At 37.6% G+C, this 27441-nt stretch overlaps 1 protein-coding gene across 2 annotated transcripts in view; it reads left to right on the forward strand.

Moving 5' to 3' along the window:
* The window catches only part of DHX40 (DEAH-box helicase 40), a 46995-nt gene that overhangs the window by 14083 nt on the left and 5471 nt on the right, over positions 1-27441 (forward strand). For both annotated transcript variants that reach the window (XM_070478564.1, XM_070478565.1), the window contains exons 8-15: positions 1881-1980; positions 4195-4281; positions 4420-4602; positions 8953-9033; positions 9675-9832; positions 23623-23737; positions 24516-24624; positions 25290-25384. In XM_070478564.1, the coding sequence (XP_070334665.1) occupies positions 1881-1980; positions 4195-4281; positions 4420-4602; positions 8953-9033; positions 9675-9832; positions 23623-23737; positions 24516-24624; positions 25290-25384 (928 nt within the window). The remainder of the gene's footprint in view (positions 1-1880; positions 1981-4194; positions 4282-4419; positions 4603-8952; positions 9034-9674; positions 9833-23622; positions 23738-24515; positions 24625-25289; positions 25385-27441) is intronic.

Below are 27441 nucleotides of genomic sequence, written 5' to 3' on the forward strand. Positions count from 1 at the left end.
CAGGATGATGTAGAAGAGCAGTAATACTTGACTTGGTTTTAAACTTGCCTGTCTATATGTGGATCTTGGGCAAGTCACTTGACTTCTCTGGGCTTTAGTTCTCATCCATAAAATGAGATGGTTGGCCTAGTATATGATTTTAAAACTGCTTGTCTGTGTCATTCCTCTTCTCCTTTGTGAGAGTTCAACTTTGGTCTGTTTTATATATTGGGAATACCTGGATCTTTGTAAGATTTTATTTGTAAACACGTACTTTATTTAAAAATAGGTTTGGTTAAGATTTCCTTGGCTGCTGAGGAGAGAACAACTTGAGGTTCTCAAGTAAAAAAATTTTTCTAAACGAATGTGGGTATATCTTGTGAAAATCAAATGCAACCATGCATTTAAAATTTTTTTTCTTTTTACGTTATATGTATATACTTAACTGTTCAGTATAAATATATATGTTGAAATACATATATACAGATACAAATACAAGTTTATATATACAAATATAAATACATATGCTGATAATTTCTTTTCATATGCCAGTAGACTGACTTGTGTACTCCCTGGAATGGCGACTCCTAATTTGTGGCAATAGCTGAGCTAGACAATCTACCCAAATCTCTTGCTTGACCCCTCGAGCTTTAGTGACCTTTTCCTTCATCCCACCATGACCACTCATTTGAAAACTTAGCATTGTAGGCTTTGTCAGTATCATTATTTCTGACCTCAGTTTTAAACATCTTTCTGATGATTACTTCCTGTTTCTGCCAATTCACTCTTCGAATTTAGCAATTTTCAGAATGCGTCAAGACTTTTCAACAGTTTTCACTTATCTCCTTTTACCTATGCTGTTGTCATTTCCTTGCAAACAGTAACTCTCCTATTCTGTTCTCTGCTTAACCAGGCAGGAGGGCAAGTCTGGCCAAATCCATCTTTCTACTTGTTTTATACCATGTCTCTTAAGCCTTGGAGATTGCCATGCACCCAGAAATATTCTCTTGTGAACTGTTACAGATGATTCATTCTTTCTTCTCTTTAGACTAGCTTTCCTCCATTATAATAGTCACTTCCCTATGGTTCACAAGTTAATTTTTCCTCTTTGCAAGAGACTGGCCTAATCAAATTGAGCATATCTTGGACCTCATTCCAAGAGATTCAAAGGAGAATGAGAACTGGTCCAATTGGAGAGAGGTTTATCCTTGGCACCATAAACTATGGCCAGAGGAGCAAAAGTTACTCTAACCATGACTGCTGGGGCCCACCCTTCAGAATGCATGGGTAGTGAAAATCAGGATGGTGTTACTTGTTTAGAGATGGAGTCATCTGAAAAAGGAGAAGGAAATGGCAACCCACTCCAGTATTCTTGCCTGGAGAATCCCAGGGACGGGAAGCCTGGTGGGCTGCCGTCTATGGGGTTGCATAGAGTCGGACAGACTGAAGCGACTTAGCGACAGCAGCAGCATCTGAAAAAGTAAAAACGGATTAACCTTAGTTAATCAGTCTTTAAAGCATAGAAAGGTTCTTAATCTGTATGGGTGGGTGGGCGTTAGAGAGCCCCCAAGCATCCTGGTATTGTTAGAAAATTTTCATGTATGTGTGCATATGTGACTTTTAATGGAGACGAGGCCCACAGTTTTTAAAGTCTCAAAGGGAGTTATGACCTACATAAAGGACTGCTGTAGGGTTTATTTTAGCAATAATAATCTGGTTCCATGGATCTAGATATCTTAATAGTAAAAGATGAGTAAAGAAGTAGTTCTTGCTATTGTATTTTTAATTCAAGATAATTAAAGAGGTGAAGAAAACAACTTCTAATGGAAAGGAGTTTTTCAGAACTTGAGTTTGACACAGGCATGTTGTGAATTATTCTTTTCTTTTCATATATATTTTAGATCAACAGAGAAGAATATTTTTGCCACCTCCACCTGGAATTAGAAAATGTGTCATATCCACCAATATTTCTGCAACATCTTTGACAATAGATGGAATCAGGTATAGCTTTTAAAATTCCTTTTAAAGCCAAGAAGCCACTTAGTTAATCATAAAATATTAAGTTTGTGTCTCTGTGCCTTCCACCGGTTCCCCTCTCACCTACTTAACCTGTAATCACCCACCATTTTTGGTAATTATTGTTTGCTCTGAATAGGAAATGGAGTAGGAAGTGCATATAGTATTTCTGTTGATACTTTTAAATACTTGTAGTTGGCAACTTGTAGCTTTCTCTTCCCAAATGTAAGATTATGTGTAATGTTTCAAGGGTTTCTTTAAGTGGGAGGCCAAACCTGTTCTGTGTTCCCGTTACCAGCGGATACCTAAGATGATCTGATATCCCCTTCTGATCTGTCAGCTCCACTTCATATAGTTAGCTTTGTAAATCCAAGTGTTTATCTGGAGCTACTATTCCTTGCTTTTCAGCTTTTTGTGAAATGGACTTTATATTTCAGTGTAATCAATGATGCCATCAAATTTTTGAAAAATTTTGTAGAGAAACACTTGGAAATTTTAAGTCTAGACCGATAGCTAAACGAGAAATTCTTTTAGACTTTTGAGCCACATTCCTTCTGGATGCTTATCTTTTAGCCAGTATATTTTATGTCCTTAACTAAGTCTGTTTCTGCCACAGGATGACAACCTGCCCCAAAGATTTCTGTATGTTTCTTTTGGGTAAAATGATCATCTAGATCTAAGAGGAAGTTTAATTTCCTCTGCTTCTCTCCTTAACTTTAAAAATAATGGTTTCACTAAGGGCTTAGGTGAGCAATTCTCTTCAGTAAATTAATCTCTGTAATTTTTTGTTTCCAGCCAAGGCAATAGTCATGAAATAGCGTCTTTCAGAATGTTCCCTTAGTGAATGATAGACTTAGTACTGTTCCTGACTTAGTTTTTTACCTGACTTGTTCTCCATTTAATTGGCTTAAAGTGGTGTTGTTAAAGGGTAAATGGAGTTAATTCTGAACCTGTTAGAATTGATTTAGAGCTGATTTTCAAGTTTTTCATTTGTTGTTGTTGTTTAGTAACTAAATGCGTGTCTGGCTCTTTCAACCCCATGGACTGTAGTTCATCAGGCTCCTCTGTCCATGGGATTTTCCAGGTAAGAATACTGGAGTGAGTTGCCATTTCCTTCTCCAGGGGATCTTCCCCACCCAGGGGCTGAACCTGCATCTCCTGCATTGGCTGGTGGATTCTTTACCACTGAGCCACTAGGGAAGCCCTTGATTCCTATGGGACAACATAAGATTTACATAGAAAAGTGGATAATAAAGTAGTATTTATTCTGTATACAGTGTGGCGCAACCACCACCTCTATCTCATCCTAAACTTTTCATCACCCCCAAATAAAACTATATACTTATTGTCGCCCATTTATGCCTCCACCCTAGCCCTTGGCAGCCACCACTTAATGAATATCCTGTGTTGGATATTTCATATAAATGGAGTCATACAGCATGTGATCTTTTGTGCCTGGCTTCTTCCACTCAGCCTGTTTTTTGAGGTTCATCCGTGATGTAGCATGGATCAGTGCTTCATGCTTTTTTATGGCTGAATAGCATTCTGTTGTATGTGTAGACATAATGTGCTCACCCTTTCATCTCTGAATAGTTAATAGTTAATGCTGTTTCTGCCTTTTGGCTCTCATAGTGCCCCGATAGTGCACTGTGAATATATGTCTGCAAGTGTTTGTTGAGTGGGCTTCATGGGTGGCTCAGTGGTAAAGAATTTGCCTGCCAGTGCAGGATACGTGGGTTTGATCACGGGGTGGGGAAGATCATCCTGGAGGAGGAAATGGCAACCCACTCCAGTGTTCTTACTTGGGAAATCCCATGGACAGAGGAGCCTGGCGGGCTACAATCCACAGGGTCCCAAAGAGTGGGACAGGACTGAGCACACACACATGCAATTTGTTGAGTACTTGTGTTCAGTTCTTCTGAGTGTATTCCTAGGAATGGAGAGTTTGAGTCATATTATAATTCTACATTTAATGTCCTGAGGACCCACCAAACCATTTTCCACATTGGCTGAACCATTTTGCATTTCCAATAGCAGTGGAACCAATAGAGTTCCACTTTATTCACTTTCAGGTTTTACCCTTAACTGAAAAGTTGTTGTGTAGTTTTTAGTTTGATAGAAAAGAAGTACCCAAAGTGGTTAAAATTAGCAAGTCTTTCCATATTTTCTAGAAACTTAACTTTTTTCCATGCTTCTTAGATACGTGGTGGATGGTGGCTTTGTGAAGCAGTTAAATCACAACCCCAGGTTAGGATTGGACATCCTAGAGGTGGTTCCAATTTCAAAGTAAGTCTCTGTGTTAAGCCTTTTTGTTCAAAGAGCAGTTCATTAGATAATTTCTAATTGTTTTGAGAAAGAAAATGAATTACTTAGAAAAAAAATCACAGAACATTTTGGGGACTTTTTGTTGTTTTTTTCCTAAAGGAGTGAGGCGTTACAACGAAGTGGCCGAGCTGGCAGGACTTCCTCAGGAAAATGCTTTCGGATCTATAGTAAAGATTTTTGGAACCAGTGTATGCCTGACCATGTGATCCCTGAGATTAAGAGAACTAGTTTGACATCTGTAGTTCTGACCTTAAAGTGCCTTGCCATACATGATGTAATAAGGTATGTAGACAACTTGAAAAAAAAGAAAAATTTGTTAGGGAGTCAGGTTTTTCCTCTGAAATTTTTTTGAAGTATTTGACACATATGGCCCTCCATTTCAAGGTTTAACTAAACCCAAATAAAAGGTTTCTTTCCCTTGCTTTACCGGGATTTGATCCCTTGCTCATATTTTAACCTTGGCTTAATGGAGTGTTTGTTTCAGGCTGATGTTTATTTGGATCATTTAGTGACCACTGTTTATCTGTAGTGAAAGGTATACAATGACCTTCATTCCACTTAGAAAGTGTTGTGTTTTATTTTTGGAGGGATTAGCGTTTTTTATGTAGCCAGCATGGTACCAAGTACCATGAGAGGGGAATACGCTTTAGTAGGTTTTGCTTTTGCTAAGCTTTAATTCTAATGGGGAAATGAGATTTAGATATGAAGCAAAGAATAGAACAACTGTTAAATTTTAGTTAAATGTTGAACTATATAATTAGTATAGGACAGAATATTGTAGGGCCTTGAAATTTTACCATTATAAAATTTATGGTAGAAGAAATAGTGAAAGAAGAGTATTATCTTTGTCTTAATTTTGTTTTTAATTGTCTGGGGATGTTGAAGTGTCAGGAACCTAGGGAGAAGATGGCTGCATTCTTTTCTGTTTTTCATGCCATCTTTAAATTCATAATAAGAGAAATAGTTACTAGATGCATCCAGATATGTTTTATATACTCTTGGAAAGCCATCTGAGATTGATTTTTTTTTTATAATACTGGAGTTATTGTAACACCAGAGATTTTCTAAATGAGAATAAAGCTCCTAGAAAGAAGAAAGGAGATATATAAAATTGTTTTCATAAATGATACCTATGAGAAAGGCCATTTTAAAGAAATCTAATTGACCAAACAGATGAACTCAGATTGAAAATATTTATAAAGGCTAACAGAGCAGCATATAACCAAGAATAAATATATATTAGAAAAATAGAAACTATAATTACTCAATATCATCTGCATTGAATTATTTTTCCATCTTAAGTTTTAAGACTTAGAAAGTACTGAAAATTCTTAAAATGCTAGAGACCAAAAAAAAAGACTTCTTTCCCCACCCCTCTTTCTTTTTACTTCTAGTTTTATTGAGATATAATTGACATACAGCACTGTGTAAGTTTAAGGTACACAGCATGACTTATATACATTGTGAAATGATTACCACAGTAGGTTTAGTGAACATCCATCATCTCATACAGATAAAACATTAAAGAAATAGAAAAAAAATTTTTTTCCTCATGCTGAGAATTCTTTCATATATAACATACAGCAGTGTTAATTATTTACCATGTTCTATCTCCCTGTAATAGAGAACCGGAATTTGAAATAGATGGTATAGTATTCACAGGTAACAAAAGAAAGTGGAGCTTTTGTTGTTACTGAGCTTCCCCATTCTCTTCCATCACGGATGATTTTAGGGACTTTCCTGGTGGGTAGCACCATGGAGAAGAACCTGCCTGCCAGGTTCAGTCCCTGGTCTGGGAAGATTGCACACGTCATGGCGCACCCAAGCCAACGCGCCACAACTGCTGAGCCCACACGCCTCAGCTGCTGCAGCTGGACACTCTGGGACCTGCGAGCTGCAAGTGCTGAACCTGTGAGCCGCAACCGCCGCGCCTGTGAGCTGCAGCTAGCTGCTGGAGCGCGCAGCCTCGAGCCTGCTCTGTTCAACAAGAGAAGCCCCTGCCGTGAGAAGCCCAGCACGACAGCGAAGAGGAGCCCCTGCTGCGGCAACTGAAGAAAGCCCGAGTGCAGCAACGCAGACAGGACAGCCAAAATAAACAAATAAATGAAAATTTTTAATGAAGAATGATTTTAAAACTGAAGAGAGAAGAACAAGTCTAGACAAGAAGGGATGATGACTAGTATGGATTAGAAAATACGAGAGAAACCCTAACAACCATAGATGAGGCTGTCTTGAGGCTTTAGACATTATTTCCACAGTACTAAAAGGACTTGCAGATATAATGTCAGAGGTACTATAGGTCACCTCTGAGAAACTATGCAGAACAGATTAGCAGAAAATTGTGAGAAACTAAAACAAATTTTCCACTTAAGAAAAGGGCAGGTTATAGAAATAGCTGCCTAGTAAGCTCTACATTGATTCTTAGCAAATTCTACCATTGTTTATTGGAAAATGGTTTAAGAGAATATAATGTTGATTTGTAATCATCAGTGTGAATCAAAATGGATCACAAAGAATATGTCCTCAAACCATTCCCTTTTCAGTTTGAAGACAGGACCATTCACATAACAGATGCAAGAAGTGATTGAATGATAACCTGATGTCTCTTGTTTTCGACACAGTATTTAACAATATTACATTTGACATCTTTGTGAATAAGAATATGACAGTACTGCTGAATTAGGGTATAGTCACCAAATAGCCAAACCCAGAAAGTATTGATTAATTGTTCACCAAGCCTTGATGGGAGTTTTACTGGTAGTATGCTGAATTTCACTTTTTCCTGATAAGCATAAAATATTCAATAATCATATAAAAATCATGATTTCCAGATTTTTGGTAAAAATTTGCATACCTAATAGGTAGATGATTAAAACTGCAACTTAGAATGGTCTCATAGGCCAGAACCTTGGGCAAAAATCACCAAGGTAAAAGTCTGAAAGGATAGATCTAAAATCCTGTGTTTTGATTGCACATTAAAGAAGTTCAGTGTGGAGAAGATCTTAAGTTATCTGATCACCACAAACTTAACATGAGTTTGCAGTTATTCTGTTTAAAAATTTTAAAAAACCCTACTGCATAAACTCTGATTATTAGTAGACTGCAGTGTCCAGATGATTGGGAATTATAGCATTCCTCTTCAGTGTTGGTCACTCTACATTTGGAATTCAGTTTTGCATGTTATCATGTTTTATGACGAGTTTGACAAGCTAGATTGTTTCTAAAAAAAAATGCTAATTATGTATGATGGGTTTCTTAGAAACCAGAGAATACAAGGAGAGTTTGACAGAATTGGTACTTGATATAATCAAGGGGAGAAATAATTGTACTTTTAACAAATCTAAAATGGCTCTTATCTAGATGAGGAAGCTGACTAGTTTGGTATTGTTCTAGGATTGGGGTCACAAAATCTGGTCCAGGCTCACTGATTGTTTTTGTAAATAAAATTTTATTGGAACACAGCCATGCCCTTTCATTTATGTATGGCTGCTTTGGCTTTAGCAGTAGAGTTGAGTGGTTGTGACAGAGACCATATGGCCTGTAAAACCTAAAATATTTACTGTCTTGCCTTTAAAAAGTGGCTTCCCTTATAGCTCAGTTGGCCTTTAGAAAGTTCTTGCTAACTCTTGCTCTAGCAGATAACTGGACTTGTTGATGCAAGTTGTAGGAAAGCTGACTATAGAACAGTCAACCAGATTTTTGTTTATATTGAAATAGAGCTGTCAATCCTGGAATGGACTTTTTTTGTGTAAGATACTGGACCTTTTCCAAAAGTGAGAAATTGGAGTGGATAATTTTATCATCTCAAAACTAATGTTGGGAAAAATAATCCAGTGCAGATAATATTAAGTAATTATTGTCCCGGTGGGCAGGTATATATTCACCTTGGTTATATGTCTCCCTGCTGTCCTTTGTGAATATTATTTTTTTCCATATTTGAAGAAATAATTATCTTCAAGTGTGAAATAGATCCCATGCTCTAGAGGCATCTCTCAATAGTCATACTGACCTTTGTGAATACTGTTGTCTTATGTTACTTAATGATAGTGTGGTATGTAAGACAATGTCCTTACTTTCAGGGGACATACTCTGAAATATTTGGGGGTAAAATGGCATTGTATTTACAATCTGTTTGCAGACAGTTCAAGAGAAAATAAGTCCATACATATCCATGCAGACAAGCAAATTGGTAAAGTTAATTGAAACTATTTATCATTGTATCAAAAACCATTTTGAAGTACTGTTAAATGATTTGTAACTTTTTAGCCACTTTCAGTTAATTCTTCACTGTTTTTAAAATTGTAATAAAAATTACAGACTGCAGAACAGAATAGACGATATTGGCTCTGAAGAACCTTTGTTAAGATAAGTAGAGAGGAATCATGAGAGTATTGCAGCTAAGGGGGAATCAAAAAAAAGGGCTTCTTGAATTAAATAGAAGATTGTGATTCAGAAAAAATTTCCTCCTTTGTCAAATGCTGATTACCATCATAGAATGCTAAAAAGAAAAGAGATAGAAAAGAAAACTTGAAAAACAGAAGGAAAACCTTTTAAAGGAATTTTGAAATCTGTATAAAATCTTGCCATGTTCAAGGAGTGAAGTCTCATTTTATGTATCACTTAAACACACAGGTTCCCCTATTTGGATCCACCTAATGAAAGACTTATTTTGGAAGCTCTTAAACAACTTTACCAGTGTGATGCTATTGACAGGTAAACAAGAAAAACCCTCAAAACAAAACCAACCACAACAGATGTTAATCTCTTTTTTTTTTTAAGGGTTCTTAATACTTTCCTTTATCATTAGAAAGTGATTTGTTTGAATTGAATGGATTGTTTTCCCTGAAATTAGAATTTGTTCTCAGTCTTCCCTCACCACAATTCTGAAGTTATACCATAAACCTGTTTTTGTTTAGTATTGGTAGCATGTAACACATAATTTCTGAGTACCGTTTGCATTGCCAGGCATTGTGCTGGGCACATCAAAATAATAAGTGAGCCAGAGTCCTTGTTCTCATGACTATGTGATGGGAAAAGATGTGGTAATTATCACTGTCTCATTTCCTTAAGGACATTTTCCATGCTTCTGTAGCATTGTGTGCCTGTTACTGTATTACCGTATTCTGCCTTGTTGTTTAGTTTGTTGGCTAGATAGGCCCTTGAGAGCAAGGAATTTTACTATCTTTATGCTTCTTTTATCAATGTCCATCGTGTGTCATATTCCTTATATTTAATTGAATTTCTAGAGGTAATTTAAAGTAGTCTAAATTATATCTGACTTATTCTGAGTGATAAACGTTTCACTTGTACTCTTTGAAGGCAGAAAGACTTAAGAACTTTTTCTTTCCATGAAGGAGTGGCCATGTGACCAGATTGGGTTTGTCTATGGTGGAATTTCCTCTCCCTCCACATCTGACATGTGCAGTAATAAAGGCTGCTTCTCTCGACTGTGAAGATCTACTGCTTCCAATAGCAGCGATGTTGTCTGTGGAAAATGTCTTCATTAGACCTGGTAAGAAATTTATTGATGAATTTTTTAAATTAATAGATTTTATTTTTTAGAGCAATTTTAGGTTTATAGAAAAATTGAGGGAAAGTACAAACACAGAGTTTTCCCTATTATTAACATTTTTTACTAGCTGATACCTTTGTTATAATTAAAGAACCAATATTGATACATTATTATTACTGAGGAGTTCGGTGTTTGTGTTGCAAATTCTGTAGGTTTCGACAGATCTGTTTAATGACACATAGTCACCGTCAGAATATTGTGCAGAAGGGTTGCACTGCCTCAAACGTTTCCTGTGTTCCACCTAGTCGTTCCTGCATCCTTTCCTCCAAGCCCTTAGCAACCCCTGATCTTTTTTTTTGCCTTTTCCAATATAGTCAACTATATATTCTGACTATACAGATTCCTGTATTCCTGTACTGGAATGTATTCCTTCCGATACCTTTTCAGATTGACTTCCTTAACAGTGGGCTTTTGTGGCTCCTCCATGTCTTTTGGTGGCCTGATAGCTCATTTCTGTTTTTGGCGGGAGCACATAGACTTTCTCCAGTCATAGCACATGGGGCTTCTCTAGTTGCAGTGCGTGGACGTGGTCGCCTCGTGGCATGTGGGATCTCAGTTCCCCGACTGGTCTCAAAGCCATGTCCCCAGTGTTGGAAGATGGACTCTTAACCACTGGACCTCCAGGGATGTCCCAGCTCATTTCCTTTCGTTGCTGAATAACATTCCATTGTGTGGAGTTTGTTTATCCATTTTCCTATGGAAAGACATCTTGGTTGCTTTCAAGTTTTAGCAATTACAGATAAAGCTGCTATAAACATTTGTGTGCAGGTTTTTGTGTGAACATTGATTTTCAACTTATTGCCAAATTATATGATAAGAATATGTTTATATTTGTAAGGAAGTGCCAAACTATCTTCCAAAGTGTTTGCCATATTGCACTCCCACCAGCAGCGAGCCTGAGATTCCTATTGCTCTACATTCTCAACAGCTTTTTGTGTTGGCATTGTTTTGGGATTTTGGCCATTCTAATAGGTGTGTAGTGGTATTTCATTGTGGTTTTAATTTGTAGATCCCTGATGACATATGATGTTAGTCATCTTTTCATGTGCTCATTTGCTATTTGTGTATCTTCTTTGGTGAGATATCTGTTCTGGTCTTTTTAAGTCGGATTGTTTGTTATCTTGTGTGTATGTTCAGTTGCTCAATCATGTCCCACTCTTTGCGACCCCATGGACTGTAGTCCACCAGGCTCCTCTGTCCAAGGAATTTTACAGGCAAAATTACTGGAGCAGGTTGTCATTTCCTACTCTAGGGGGTCTTCCCAACCCAGGGATCAAACCTTTGTCTCTTGCATCTCCTGCACTGGCAGGCGGATTCTTTACCACTGAGCCACTTGGGAAGTCCTTTGTTTTCTTATTGTTGAGTTTTAAGAGTTCATTTTATGTTTTGGATAACAGTTCTTTATCAGGTGTATCTTTTGCAAATATTTTTCGCAGTCTATGACTTGATTTCTCATTCTCTTGACTTTGTCTTTCACAGAGCAAAAGTTTTTAATTTTAATGAAGTCTGGTTTATCAGTGGTTTCTTTGATGAGTCATGCCTTTGTGTTATATCTGAAAAATCATCACTGTACCTGAGTTCATGTAGATTTTCTCCTGTGTCATCTTCTAGGAACTGATGTCCTTTTGTTCCAGCCCCATTTGTTCGAAAGACTCCTTTCTCCATTGTAACTCTTTCTCCTTTGTTAGAGGTCATTTAAGTGAATTTGTGTGCGTCTGTTTCTGGGCCATGTCTTCCCTTCCACTGATTTGTTTTTCTGTACTTCTGTGAATAGCACACTGTCTTGATTAGTGAAGCTTATAGTAACTCTTGAACCTCAATAGGGTTATTTCTCCAGCTTTCTTCTTCCCCTTCCTTCAACGTTGTTTTAACTATTCTGGGTCTTTTCCCTTTTCACATAAACTTTAGAACTAGTTTGTTGATGTCCACAAAATAACTTTCTGAGACTTTAATTGAGATTATATTGAGTCTATAGATCAAACTGGAAAGAAGTGATATCTTGACAGTATTGTCTTCCTACCTGTGTATGTGGAATATCTATTTTTTTAGATCTCTGGTAATTCACTGAACTTTTTTTTTTAATTACTGAACATACTTTCATTACCATATATCCAGCCCTACAGGATATGAAACTGAAGATAAACGATTTTTTCATTTTGTTATTCTTTAACTTAGTTTTTTGAAGTATAGGGGGTATATAACGATCCTGGCTGAGAGTTAATTTCCTTTAACTCCTAAAGGAAGATAGTATGGTGAACCTTTGCCTTGTTATAGTACATTAGTAATATATTAACTTTTTTTTCTCCATGATCAAAAGAAATGGTAGTTCAACCCTTATACCCTTAGAGAAAGGATTATTTTGAGGTTTTCAAGTCTTTAGACTTCTGCTTCTTTCCTTTCTTAGCATGTCAATATGGGACACAACTTAGTTCATCATATGTAAGCTTTGCTGTCTTCTACTGTGTGTGGGGGGAGGGGAGGCACAACTTTCTTTTCTTTTCAAGGAGCTTCTGAATTGATAGGGTATCTTGCCTGCAACCAAGACTAACAGTAGTATGCTATCTCACTGGCCATATCACTTTATGGCTTTGAGTGTTGGTTCCAGATTGGTTTATTATTGTGATGATTATAATGGAGGATAAATTTTTGTATGAAAATACTCTGTAGTCCAATCAGTGTTCTACCTATACCAAATAGATTGCAGTGTAGTATTGGTTTTTTTAGGATGAGTTTATATATGTGTGTGTGTGTGTGTGAAGGATAGGGAAGCCTGGTGTGCTGCAGTCCATGGAGCTGCAAAGAGTCAGATGTGACTTAGTGACTGAACAGCATGTATATATATTTATATGTATATATATTATTTGTGCTATTTACATTTATATATACTATGTATACATATATGTGCACACACATGTGTATATTATTTAATTATACTATTAACATTTATGTTATTTACTTGTATATACATATATGTACACACATATTTATATATGTATCATACTATTTACATTTATATGTATGTATTTGTATATACATATATGTGTACATCTATATTTTATATATATTTATTTGTGTATACATACGTGCACACAGACACATATCTATATTTATTTTATATATATATTATTTGTGTATATATATATTCACACACACACACACACACACACACACACACACACACACACATTGTTTATTTGGCTGTCCCGAATCTTAGTTGTGGCACATGGGATCTTTTAGTTGCAGAGTGTGGGATCTAGTTCCCTGAGCAAGGATCAAACCTGGATCCTTTGCATTGGGAGTGTGGCATCTTAGCCACTGGACCACGGGAAAAGTCCCTGCAGTGTAGTTTTTTTAAGTATCAGAATTTTGACTCTAATAGTATCCTAATTGCAGTTTGTTTTTTTTCCCTAGTGAAATACTATATGCAGTAAATAAGGTTGGCTGGCTTTCCTTAGGAGTATCAGAGCTAATAATACTCTTTTTAAAAACTATTACAGAGTATTGAAGTGGGAGTCAAGAGATCAGGATTCTAGACTGTAGGTCTGGTTTTTCTGGATTTCATTTTTCATTTGGAAAACCAGGGAGTTAGGTTGAGGTGATCCAACTCTAACAGAAATGGTACCTTTTATCTAGTTTTTATCTAGTTTCAGCAAGTTTTTAACATTCTGCATTTGCTTTATTATTCTCTTTCTTTCTCTGTGCATGTGTGGAGTGAAAGTCACTCGGTCCTGTCTGACTCTTGCGACACCATGGACTATGCCCATGGAATTCTCCAGGCCAGAATACTGGAGTGGGTAGCCTATCCCTTCTCCAGCGGGGTCTCCTGCATTGCAGGCAGATTCTTTACCAACTGAGCGAGCAGGGAAGCCCTTAAAAGTGAAAGTTTCTGAGTCGCAACTCTCTGTGGCCCCATGGCCTACACAGTCATGGAATTCTCCAGGCCAAGAATACTAGAGTGGGTAGCCGTTCCCTTCTTCAGGGCGTCTTCCCAACTCAGGGATCAAACCCAGGGATCGAACCCAGGTCTCCCGCACTGCAGGCGGATTCTTTACCAGCTGAGCCACCAGGGAAGCCCTGCTTGTGTACATATATATATTTATAAGTATTTATAGATATGCATTTTATTTCTTTTTCTGAATCATTTGAGAGTAAATTGGAAACATTGTGCTCCCTTACCACGAAATATTTACATGTAATTTACTAAGAACACAGGCAAACTCTTATTTAACCACAACACATTTATCAAAATTAGGAAAATTAACATTGATACCGGATGCAATACTATTATCTATCCCAGAGTTCATATTCAAATTGTTCATTGTCCCTAGAATATACAGAAGTGGTTTTAGAATCACTAAGCTATACCACGGTGAAAGGCAGTCCTATATAACTAGAGTTCAATATTTGCTTATAGTTTTTCACTTCTTTTTAAAATTTTTATTGTTTATTGTTTTTCTTTTTTTTTTTTTTTTGTTTTATTTTTCTCTCTATTCTTCTTTCCTTTTTTTTTATTTTGAGGTAAAATTTGCATGTAGTGAAAAGTATAAGTGCTATGTCTGTAATTCAGTGGATTTGTGAAATCCGTTTACTAATGTAACCCACACTCCTGTCAAGATCTGGTTTTATCACTCCAGAAAATTCTCTCAGTGCTCCTTATCAGATTCTATCCCACCTTCTTGCAGCCAGCCACTTTTCTGATTTTTTTCAGGTTACTTTTGCCTTTTCTGAAACTTCATGTAAATAAAATTATATAATATGTGCTTTTTTGTGTTTGACTTTTTTTTGGTCAACATATATGTGAGATTCATCCATATTGTATATGCCTTTTGTATCAGTGCTTTTTTTTTATTGTTGACTAGTATCCTGTTGCATACTACAGTTGGTTTATCCATTATCCTGTTGATGGACGTTTGAATTGTTTCTTGTTTGGTGCTATTTATGAAAGCAGCTATATTGAAAATTCTTATGCAAGTATTTTGTAGATATATATATTTTTTTATCTTAGGTAAACACCTAAGAAATTGCCAACTCTTTTCCTGGAGTGGCTATACCATTTAAAAATCATATCAGTAGTGTTTGAAAGTGCAGCCTTTACTACATGTCCCCTTAACATTTTGTTCCCAGTTGGTTTTTTTTTTTGCATTGTTATATATTAGTGATACCTCTTTGTGGTTTTAGTTTGTATCTTCCTAATGACTAATATCTTGAGCACTTTTCCATGTGAGTATTTATCTCTCTTTTGAAGTCTCTACTATGGTCTTTTGCCCATGTTTTAAACTTTTTAAAATGTATTGAATCTGGGAGTTCTTTATTCTAGACTCAAGTTATTTGTTAGGTATGAGTTTGTACATGTTTTTTTCCCAGTCTGTGGGTTTTTTGTTTCATTTTTCTTTTTTTTAACTTTTTATTTTGTATTGGGGTATAGCTGATTAACAAATGTGATAGCTACAGGTGAACGGTGAAGGGACTCAGTCTTCCATACACATGTATCCATTCTCCTGCAGTCTGTTTGCTTTCTTAACAGTGTCTTTTGATGAGAGGTTTTGAATTTTGATAAAGTCTTAGTACATCAGTTTTTATGTGTGGTTATTGCTTTCTGCATGGTAAGAAATGTTTTCCTATCCTAAGATAGTAAAAGTATGCTTCTCTCTCATATCTCTATTGATTATTTGATCTAGAAGCTTTTTAGTGTCTAGCCATTAAGTTTAGGACAGTGATCCATCTGAAATTAAGTTTTGTATATGGTATGAGGTAGGGGTCTAGATTACTTTTTTCCTGTGACTATCCACTTGTTCCAGAACATTTGTTGAAAAGATTTACCTTCCCCCATTGAATTGCTTTAGCACCTTTGTTAAAAAATCTGTGGAAGGTGTATGTGTGGTAGTCTATTTCTGGACTTTATTTTATTCCATTACCTATTGTCAATCTTTATGTCATTTTTCAACACTGTATAATTACATAGCTTGTGGTAAATTTTGAAATCACTATTGTTTTGGTCATTCTATATTTTTTTGCATCTCCGTATAAGTTTTAAAAATCAGCACATTAGTTTCTTCAGCATAAGCCTGCTAAGAATTTTGATAGGGATTGTGTTGAACCCTTTGCTGGCTTTTTGCTGTTTCTTAATATATTCTTGCTCTAGGGGTTATAATACACATTTTTATTACTCAAAGTTAATATTTTATTGCTTCATGTGAAATATAAGAAACCTTGGGATTGTTTAGTTCCACTTATTCCTCCATCATTTGTGCTATTGTTGTCATATATATTATATTTACATGCATTATAAACCTCACAATACAGTAGTATAACTTTTCCCTTAAGTCTTCATATATCTTTGAAAGAAGTCAAGAGAAGAAGAGAAAAGTTGTTTCCATAGCTAGAAGTAAAATTCTGGGTTTTTAAATTCTTATTTAGAACCTCTATCTGTGATAGACTGTTGATTCTTAGTTTTGTAGCCCTTCAGGTTGTTCAGGTCTTAGGTTTGATTATATGTTCTTTGTTTTTTCTTTTTTATTAAGTCCTTGAGGTGGATTTTGGTATCTTGAAGGCTTTTAGTTGGGTTTAGCAACAACTTTATTACAGTTTAGTAACTTCAGGAAAGGAGGGCCTTCCCTTTGCTTGCCTAATATTTGACCTTAGATATCTATGAACATAGGACAGTCTAATTCTTTAGAATATTGAGATAATAGCCAGTAGGAATGTCTTGTATTCTGTGCTTTGATGGGAAATTCTTGAGTAAGTTTTGCTTTTATGAAGCACTTGATGTCGGTGATGTTAATGGATATAAAGAATGAATTACCTAGAAAGCACTCAAATAACACAAGAGATTTATCAGTGTTTTTAAATTCCAAACAATGAAAATATAACTGTAAAGCAGTGGCCTTGTCTATTATCTTTTCAGACTCAGGATTAGGTTTTATTAGGTTTAGCTGGGCATCTGCACAGTCTTCCAGAACATCAGGACAACCTCTGGTTTTTTGGTAGATTTCTCTGATCTTTCTGTTAAACATTTGGGTGATCTCATATATGACAATTCCATAAGTAATATCATATTCAGTGGTGAAAAGCTGAAAGCATTCCTCTAAAACAGGTGCAAAACATGGATGCTCACTCTAGCCACTTCTGTTTAACATAGTACTGAAAGTCTGAGCCACAGCAGTCAGACACAAAAAAGAAATAAAAGGTATCCAAATTGGAAAGAAGAAGTAAAACTTAATCACTGTAGATGACATGATACTATACACAGAAAACTCTAAAATCTCTGCCAAAAAATTATTAGAACTAATAGTGAATTCAGTAAAGTTGCAGGATATATCATTAATATTCAGAAATCTGTTGATTTACTATGCACTAATACATGAACTATCAGAGAAAGCAAGAAAGTAATTTATTTTGAATTACATCAAAAAGAATAAAATATCTGTTAATAAATTTAATCAAAGAAATGAAAGACTTATACTCTGAAGACTTTAAATTATTGAGGAAGGAAATTAAAGATGATATAAAGAAAGGGGATGGTATTTCATGTTCCTGGGTTAGAAGAATTAGTATTGTTAAAAAGTACACACTACTCAAAGCAATCTATGGATTTAATATAAGCCCTTTTAAAATACCTGTGACACTTCACAGAACTAGAGCAAATAATCCTAAAATTCATATGGAATCATGAAAGACCCTGTATTGCCAAAGCAGTCTTAAGAAAAAAGAACAGAGCTAAAGATGTCACACTCCTTGACTTCAGAGTGTACTACAAAGCTGCGGTAATCAAACATCCTGGTATTGGCACACACACACAAAAACCAGACACTTAGATCAGTGAAACAGAGAGCCCAGAAATAAACCTATATACTTACGGTTCATTAATCTGTGACAAAGGAGGCAAGAATATGCAACGGAGAAAAGACAGTCTCTTCAGTAAATGGTGCTGGGAAAACTAGACAGCTACATACATACATGTGGACTGTATGAAAAAGAATGTATAAAGAAATGAAACTAGAATGTTTTCTCACTCCATGTATAAAAATAAAGTCAAAATGGATTAAAGACCTGAAAGGAAGACCTGAAACCAAGCAGAGCACTCTTTAACATATATTGTAGCAATATTTTTTTGGATCTGTCTCCTATGGCAAAGAAAAAATACACACACACACACACACAATAGAATATATTTATCTTGGGCATAAAACAGAGTGAAATTCTGCCATTTGCAATAATGTGGATGAAGTCAGATAGCGAAAGGCAGATGCTCTATTATCACTTATATGTGGAACCTAAAAAAAGAAAATAGTGTGTTATTTGTGCTGTTGTGTCCAACTCTTTGTGACCCTGTAGCCTGCTTGCCAGGCTCCTCTGTCCGTGGGATTCTCCAGGCAAGAATCCTGGAGTGGGTTGCCATCGACTTCTCCTGGGGGTCATCATGACTCAGGGATCGAACACAGGTCTCCTGCATTGTAGGCAGATTCTTTACCATCTGAGTTACCACATATGCATTTATGTAAATAACAGAAACAGGCTTACAGAGATAGAGAAAGAAATAATGATTACCAGTGTGGAGAGGGAAGCAGGGGCAGGTAAGTTTGGGATATAGGAGTAAGAGATCCAGACTACTATGTTTAAAATAAACAAGCAAAAATGGTATATTTTATTGCACAGGGAAATATAGCCATTATTTTGTAATAGCTTTAAATGAAGTATTTGTTGTTCAGTTACTCAGTCATGTCCGACTCTGCGACCCCACGGACTGTAGCACACCAGGCTTCCCTGTCCTTCACCATCTCCTGGAGCTTACTCAAACTCATGTCCATCGAGTCAGTGATGCCATCCAACCATCTCATCCTCTGTCGTCCCCTTCTCCTCCTGCCTTCTATCTTTCTCAGCATCAGGGTCTTTTCCAGTGAGCCAGCTCTTCGCATCAGGTGGCCACACTATTGGAGCTTCAGCTTCAGCATCAGTCCTTCCAGTGAATATTCAGGATTGATTTCCTTGAGCATTGATTGGTTTGATCTCCTTGCAGTCCAAGGGACTCTCAACAGTCTTTTTTTTTTTTTTCACATTTTTCAAAAGCATTTATTAAAAAATGGGGAGGGGGGGTGGAAAAAAGGTATAAAGTACACAAAGGAATGAAAGCATTTACAACATAGCTCCTTCAGGCCAGTGGCAACTAAGAAATATTTGCTGGGCCGACACCAAGAGTATGGAGGCCCCAATTCCATTTTCAATCCCATTTCTCTTGGCTGCTAACCCAGCCAGCTCAAAACACCCTCTGAAGAGAAGTCAGATTGCCTTCCAAAACCTCCCCAAACTACTTCCCAGTTGCCTTTACGGCCCTTCTCTGCCTGGCCCCAGATTCCTTCCCTAGGCTTCGGGTGAGGTCAGCCAGACCCTGCTGAGCACTCTCTCCTCTTCCAATCACTGTGTGGTCCCTTCATCTATTTCTGTTCCCATCCGGATTCATTAAACTACATTCGTGAACCAATTGGGCTGGCTTGATCTGCTGCCTTGGGTCAAGTTGCCTGTTTTTCTAAGCCTACATCTGAACTTGCTCTTTCTCCTGTTGGGAACGACTTCTTGAGCAGTGTCTCTGGCAGCTCCCTGCCCCCTTCAGTCCAAGGCTACTGTCTCCCTCAGACAGAACTTGGCACCCCCGTCCAACTTCCCACTTAACTTCCAGGTGGCTCCAGTTCTCAGCTAACCCGTCTAGGTGGGGGTTTAGTCACTAAGTTGTGTCTTGACTCTTGAGGCCTCATGGTCTGTAGCCCACCAGGCTCCTCTGTCCATGGGATTCTCCGGGCAAGAACACTGGAGTGGGTTGCCGTTGCCTTCTCCAGGGACTCTCAACAGTCTTATCCAACATTATATTATTAACATAAAGTATAATAGTAAGACTGTACTTAAATGAAGTATAATCTGTAAAAATATTGAATCACTATACTATTGTTCATCTGAAACTGATATAATATTGTAAATTAACTATACTTCAATAAAAGCCATTTTTAAAGTCTGGCTGCTCTGCTTCAATTTTTGCTGACCTGCCTCTGTTGGTATTACACCAAGCTGTTAGTCTCCCCAGATTGCTAGCTGATTGATCTGTTGTTTTTGACAGTGTCCTGGAGCACAAATTGCTACATAGGCTGATCTAAATAAAGTTAGATACCTATCTCATTCCTTGAGGCAACAATTGCTATCAGTTTCTTATTCATGCTTAGAGAGACACTCTTCTTATATGCACATATGTGGCTTAGGCTTAATTTTTAAACTTAGATCATCAAGAAGTTCAGGTGCTACAAAATGCAGCTTCAGTTTTTGAGCATGTGACTTGCTGTGATCTTGTAACATCCCAAAATATGTATTTGTCATATTTGTCATATTTGCTTTCAAGTGCATATGTAGTCTTTATAGGTTAAGCAGTTCTTTCTGGCTTGGGTCTTAGTCTTTGTAGATCACCTAATTTAGTTTATTGTGTCTGCTCTGCTTAGACGCTCAGTTGTGTCTGACTCCTTGCGACCCCATGGACTGCAGCCCACCAGGCTCTTCTGTCCGTGGGATTCTTCTGGCAAGAATACTGGAATAGGGTGCCATTTCCTCCTTCTGGCCCAGGGATCAAACCCACGTCTCTTCCATCTCCTACATTGGCAGGCAGATTCTTTACCACTAGTACCACCTGGGAAGCCCAGTTTATTATACTTACTGGTAAAACTGGCTAGTATTTTCAGATCTTACGTTGAATGAAGATTTTTAAACATCAAAATGATGATGCCGTCAACATTTTTAGTAATCTCTCTCTTGCTATAGTAAGCTGTGTACACAATGTCTGCTAGTATAGATATTGCTTTAGAAGTCAAACAGTGGAGTGAGGGCTCTTAAATGTTTTTAAGATGGTAAACAGCATTCCCTTAAAATGGAACAAATTTAAAATAACATTGTGTTGGTTTTAAATTTTTAAAAAATATTTTAACTGTGATATATTTAGAGATAAGTGGTACTTTATTACAGCCTCACTGCCCTGCTTCTGCCCTGAGGATTGTTGTTACTGAAACTTTCCTTGTAATAGTTTTGTTTTCTGGTTGATTGTATGTAGAAAAGTATTGAATTATCTTCCCAAAGGAAGAAGTTAAGCTGACACAGTCTACAGTCTTGTTTTGCTGCTTCAGTTCCTTGTTGATGGTTTTTACTTCAGAGCATTATTTGTCTGAGGTAAAACTGATAATAGAATTTCATCTGGGGAAAGATAAAAAATTAAAGGAAATGACAAGTCTACTGGGAAAGTAATTAAAGTTAGATAGTCAAACTATTGTTCAGTCAGAGGATGAACTGGCTGAGATTGTCGGAACTGTGTGTGATAATGGTATTTTTACTTTTCTACATTTCCTGAGTTTACTTTGGGACTTCTGTCAGTTTTAATTTTAATTAATTAGGTTGTTTCTGAGGGAAGAGTTGAGGAAAAGAAAGAAAAATATGCTCTATATTTTCTCTTGGCTTTGAGAATAACGGGGGAGAGAGAGAGAGAGAGAAGGTAGTAGCTGTGTGGGAAGGACAGCCCGGAAAGCAGGGGGCTCTGTACATGTTTTCAAGTGTGAGCAGGCAGCCACCATGAGCAACAGAGATCCAGCACTGACCGTGCAGAGTTAATCATCACAAAGTATAAACTGAATTTAGAATTGTAACCACTAAAATTGATTGTCCAACTTGTTTTGACCCCAAGAACTGTAACCTCCTCTGTCCATGGGATTCTCCAGGCAAGAATACTAGAGTGGATAGCCATGCCCTTCTCCAGGGGATCTTCCTGACCCCTGATCAAACCGGGGTCTACTGCATTGCAGGCAGAATCTTTATCATCTGACCCATTTGGGAAGCCCTTCCTGTAGTTACTCTGACATTTTAATAAGAAATGGTAAGCCGTTTGTGTGAATAGTGATAGGTGTTGCAGCCAAACTGAATGTTTCTAGGGTCAGGTGAAGTCAGAGAAGGGAAGAACTGAGCCATAAAGAGGCTTCTCTGAGGCTTCATAGCGCAGAAGTCCGAGACAGCAGGGACTCTATGTTTATGTAGCAGGGGGTACCACCATTCGAGGATGTCGGAGCCCCTGGTTGATAGATAAGCTTGTCTCTTAGTGCTGGAGCCAGCACATAGTTAATGCTTTACTTTAGTGCATTTTGTCCTTTGGCATAGTACCTTTAGATACTGTTAGATAAATTAGATACTATTAGATAATTAGACAAAATTAGATATTTCAGCTTAAAAAATCAATACTCATGACCGATTGAAGAGATGAGCGTTGTGTCTTTACCTTGACAGGACCATTTGTGTGGTCTGTGATAAATCATATTTGCTCTCCTTTTGTCTCTAGCTGCTTCCTTCAGTTGTTACCCAGGTTACTTAGGTGGAAACTACTTAAAGCCTGGGATGGAAGACTTTATATTTCGTGAGTGTTTTGTTTAATCAGATTGCATTCTTCCTAATACCAGGAACTGATGCTTTGCAGATTCACATTGTAGTCTGTGTAAGTGCTGCTCCCTCGAATTCGGCGACATGGGGCCTCTGTTCAGTCTAGCTGTGGTGGGTATAATAGGAGCTGTGGCTTGATGTTGTGCAGTGAAGGAAGAAGCCCTAGGAAATTTTGAGGAAAAAAAATTGTGGCCAGGGGACTCCGAAAGAAGATTAGCCTGGGTAAAGTACTATGTGGGGAATTTGGGCAATCAGAGAACATATAATTCCTGAGTGGGATTGGGTCAAAGTCAGTAACAGATAAATCTCAGAAACATAAGGGTGAGCAAAAGAAACCAGACACATAAAGTAAATTTATATAAAGTTTAAAAACAAATAAACCCTTTCATTGGGTTAAAAGTCTGAATATGGTTGTCCTTGTGGAGGGGACTGAGTAGTTATTGAAAGGAGAGTGAAGAAGGGGCTCTGGGATGCTGGTAATATTCTGCTTGTTGATCTGTCTGTTGAGTACATTCATTCGTATGTTGGATTTGTGAATATTCATTGAGCAGTACACTTAGAACCTGTGTAGTTTTCTGTATGCATGATATTTTTCAGTATAAAATTAAAAGAGAAAAGTTTGTAGTATTTCAGTTTTACATATGTGATGGTTCTGTCTAATTGTCTATAATTAGGAATTGGATAAATAGGGGCGGGTTAAATTGTGTTATATCCTTACACCCCTGAGAAACACAATGTAGGTATGTTTGAGAATGAATAGTTCTATACATGCTTATTTACTTTTATTAAATAAATAAAAGAAGTTTTCAGAAGAAACTTAAGAAGGAAATAAACCATCATACACAATGCTTGTATGTATATATGTAGAAAATATCTTAAAGGACACATACTAAATAGTTAACAGTGGTTAGCCCTGAGGATTGACTTGTGGATAATGCGACAAAGTGGGGAACATTAAACTTCTGCTTTTTTTTTTTTTTAATGTGAACATGGGTTACTCTTACGGTAAAAACAAATAGTAAATTCTAAATACTCTTTTAAAGGTAAATCGATTAAGAGAAGTAATGTTGGTGTTCTAGCAAAAATCTCCAAAGTGTGATTAAGGAGGAAAAGGAATTGTGGGAGTAGTTAGAGGTTCACACTCCCCCACCGAAGACTTAATGTCATTCTCCTTTACTCCACCTCAGAGGGTGAGGCAGATTTCAATAAGCTTGAATAAACTAAGTGAAGAAAGAGACTTGATGTAAAGTGGAACTAAACCGCCTTTCCAACTGTCGTTTTAGTTGATCCAGAGTACCAGAAGGAAGCAGAGCAGAGACACCGAGAGTTGGCAGCTAAAGCTGGAGGATTTAATGACTTTGCAACTTTAGCCGTCATCTTTGAGCAGTGCAAATCAAGGTATGTGAGATAGTTCTTTGAACTGGAGAGGCTTAGTTTGAAATATAGCTTCAGTAAGAATATGACTTCAGACAGTAAGTTTCAGTGGGGATTATACTGACCTCAGTGTATTTTTGTGAACATTAGTGAGATTTCTCTGTGAGGTGACTGTGACCGTCATTTATTGTGTTTTCTCTCCTTAACCTTTCCTGAAAACTGATCTCATGGAATTTTGGTTCTGTATAACTAGCTTAGATGAGAAAATTATTGGATATTTGTTAAAGCATATATGTATAAAAAGAAATCTATTTACAAGTTATTTTAATTCACTTAGAGGTGTATTAATTTGTTTTTTCATATTCCTTAAAGTGTTTTCTTATTAATTGGACAGGTCTCATAAAAGAGCGGAGAAAGCAATGGCAACCCACTCCAGTACTCTTGCCTGGAAAATCCCACGGGCAGAGGAGCCTGGTGGGCTGCAGTCCATGGGGTCGCGAAGAGTCGGACATGACTGAGCGACTTCACTTTCACTTTTCACTTTCATGCATTGGAGAAGGAAATGGCAACCCACTCCAGTGTTCTTGCCTGGAGAATCCCAGGGATGGTGGAGCCTGGAGGGCTGCCGTCTATGGGGTCGCAGAGAGTCAGACACGACTGAAGCGACTTAGCAGCAGCAGCAGCAGCATAAGAGAGCTGACAGTTGCTTATCTGTTTCTAGTTGTATAATAGAAATGAGAATGTTAGACTGTCTTTCCCTTATGAAAGATACTTCTGATACACCAGTATTTTTGTGTTGCAGTGGAGCTCCAGCTTCATGGTGCCAGAAACATTGGATTCATTGGAGGTGCTTATTTTCTGCATTTCGTGTTGAAGCTCAACTCAGAGAACTGATCAGGAAGCTTAAACAGGTGATTGCTTGGTTTTTTTTTCTCTTGCCTGGAGTTTTGGCAAGGCCTTCTGAGTTCTCTCCCTAAAACCACGTGTATTATAAGGTGTAGGAACAGGCACTGACCCTGTGCACACAACTCTGTTGTCCCTTATCCTTTTGGGAGGCTCTTTTCCTGGCCTTGGGTAATTTCCTCACATTCATGTGCTTGTCAGTTCTCAGCTGAACTCTTGAAGCCCTCCTGTAGATCTCCGGGGTCCTCTGCAGATCACTTCTCTCCTGAACTCTGGCTGGGAATTCTAGCCATCCTGGTCTCTCTGGATTCTCAGCTCTGTCTGTTTAACTCAGGGAGTTCTCCAGGTTTCACTCCAGTGTTTCCTTTCCTCCACCTTGGTCCAGAATCTCTCTCAAGGTTGACTGTAGGCTGGAACAGTTGTTGGAGTTAATTCATTTTTTTCCTTCGTTTATTTCTCAGACACCATTGCCCTTCATATAGTGCTTTGGAAATCATTATTTCATTTGTTTTGTCCATTTTTTTTGGTTGTTTCAAGCAGAAGGGTAAATCTGGTCCCTCATATTCCATATCGGCCAGAAACAGAAGTCTTTAGAAATTTGGAGTTTTCAAACCAAAAGATTGTTTCAAATTGTTCTGTGAGACTTACCACTATACATTTATTCTGTCAATAGCAAAGTGATTTCCCAAGAGAGACCTTTGAAGGCCCTAAACATGAAGTCCTGCGAAGATGTCTTTGTGCGGGTTATTTCAAAAATGTAGCTCGAAGGTAAGCACTAGGAGCTTGAGAGACAGATAGAGAAATATAACTGTATTTGATGACCATATTGAACTATTTAATATTAAAGACAGTTTGATTTAAGCTCTGTGCTTCCGATGACATCAGTTACAGTGAGCCTTCTCATAACTGTCAGCTCTGCAGGGGGAGCTGTGGTGGCTGAGAGTGGGATATTGAAACTCACGTGGGGAGGAGGGGAGTCTCTAGGACCGCTGTCCAGCTTGGGGTATTAGTGCCCAAGTTGGGGGACAGTGGTGTTCTTGCAGAGGAGTGACTCTGTGGAGTGTGAAAGCCAAATAGGTCAAGGGTGGCGTCCCTGATGAAGGATGGTTTGGTGTGGGCTGTCAGTTCTGGAGCAGGATTGGGCGAGGTAGTCACATGGGAGTTGTCTGGTTGTGTGAACGTCAGAGTCTGAGCAGAGGAAGGGCATCTTTGTGGGGAAAGGGGTAAGAGTGGTGGTGATGGGAGATTCGTTATATACAGAGGAGTTGATCACATACCTGAATACATTAAAGTAAATGGTGAAGGGAGTTAGAAATACTAAAAGAAAGCAGGAAGGAGCCCTGTGGTATTGATTGAAATTTTAGATATTACAGTTTTTTTTTCCCCCCACCCCGCACCCCCACACCGATATCACAGTTTTTAATACAGTTAAGTGGATGGATAGGTAGATACTGTAATAAAAAATAGGTGTTACTCTGTGTGTGAGTGTGTATGATATGTATTTGTGTGTCTGTAAATATTTATGTAAGCTAACTATGAGAAGGACTAGGAGCAATAACTATAATAGCAATGAATATACTTTGTGCCCAGATGTTTTCTTTTTATTTTTGGCTGTGTCAGGTCTTAGATTCGGCACTTATGATCTTTGTTGGATCATGCAGGATCCTTCATCGTGGCACGTGGACAGACTCTCTAGTTGTGGCATTCAGGCCCAGCAGTTGCAGCCCGTGGGCTCAGTTGCTCCACAGGAATATATGTAAAGTTTTATAGGAAACCAGTTGTAACGATTAAGCTAAGGCTTTATTCTCATGAGTTTTTGGAATAACCTTTATGTAGGGAAGTACAGAAGAGGATAAGAATTTAATGTTAATAGGAATTAGGAAAATTATAGATGAACTGTTCTAATTATCATACAATAGTGAAAATTATTTATACCTTTGAAAGGAGATGTAATATAATAAATGTAAAGAATGCTGTATTTAAGTCTAAAGACCTATGTTTGGGACTTGCTTTCACCATATATTAGCTCTTTGATCTTGAGAAAGCTACCTTGAGAAATGTGGTATCTCAGTTCCCCTGACAGGGATCAGACCCGTGTCCCCTTCACTGCATGGCTGATTCTTAGCCGCTGGACCACCAGGGAAGTCCCTCTGCATAGATTTTGACTTGGAACAACCATCTGCCACATAAAGGACCTTTGGAGAAATAGGTCTGGGAAAGTACACAGTAAGCCCAAAACATCTTATTTTACCTGTAAGCAAAGTGGTCATCAGTGAAGGCGGAGGCCATGTGACCAAGTACAGAGGAGCCAGTTTGAATAGGCCCAGACTGATCAAAGATGGGATATTTTGACATGCGTAATACTGATAGTAATGGATTGGATAAAATGTGAAATCCTGGGCCTATAATCATATAAATGAATGAATGAATAAATTAGAAGTTTAATGACAAATGGAATTATTTACAGAGTTGAGCACCTCTTCAGAAAATTCTTGTTAATTACAAAAGGAAAAAGTTAACTTCTCAGTGAAGAAGCCTGGCAGATATTACCTAAATCAGACAATTAAAGTGAACATCAGAAATGAAGTAAATCAAAATCTTGTTCCTTCTGATAGGATGTAATGAAAACAGAGCATCTCTTCTGTGATATTCCTGCCACAGATCTGTAACCTGAGTATAATCGTCTTAAAACAGACAAAATCAAATTGAGGAACATACTGCAAAATAACTAGCCTATAAATCCTTAAAGGTGTCAAGATTTTGAAGGTCAAAGCTAGACTGGGGGATGTTTTCCAGAATGAAGGAGACTAAAGGACCATAAAAAG

This window comes from Odocoileus virginianus, chromosome 17 (genome assembly GCF_023699985.2).
Source record: "Odocoileus virginianus isolate 20LAN1187 ecotype Illinois chromosome 17, Ovbor_1.2, whole genome shotgun sequence".
Taxonomy (NCBI): Eukaryota; Metazoa; Chordata; class Mammalia; order Artiodactyla; family Cervidae; genus Odocoileus; species Odocoileus virginianus.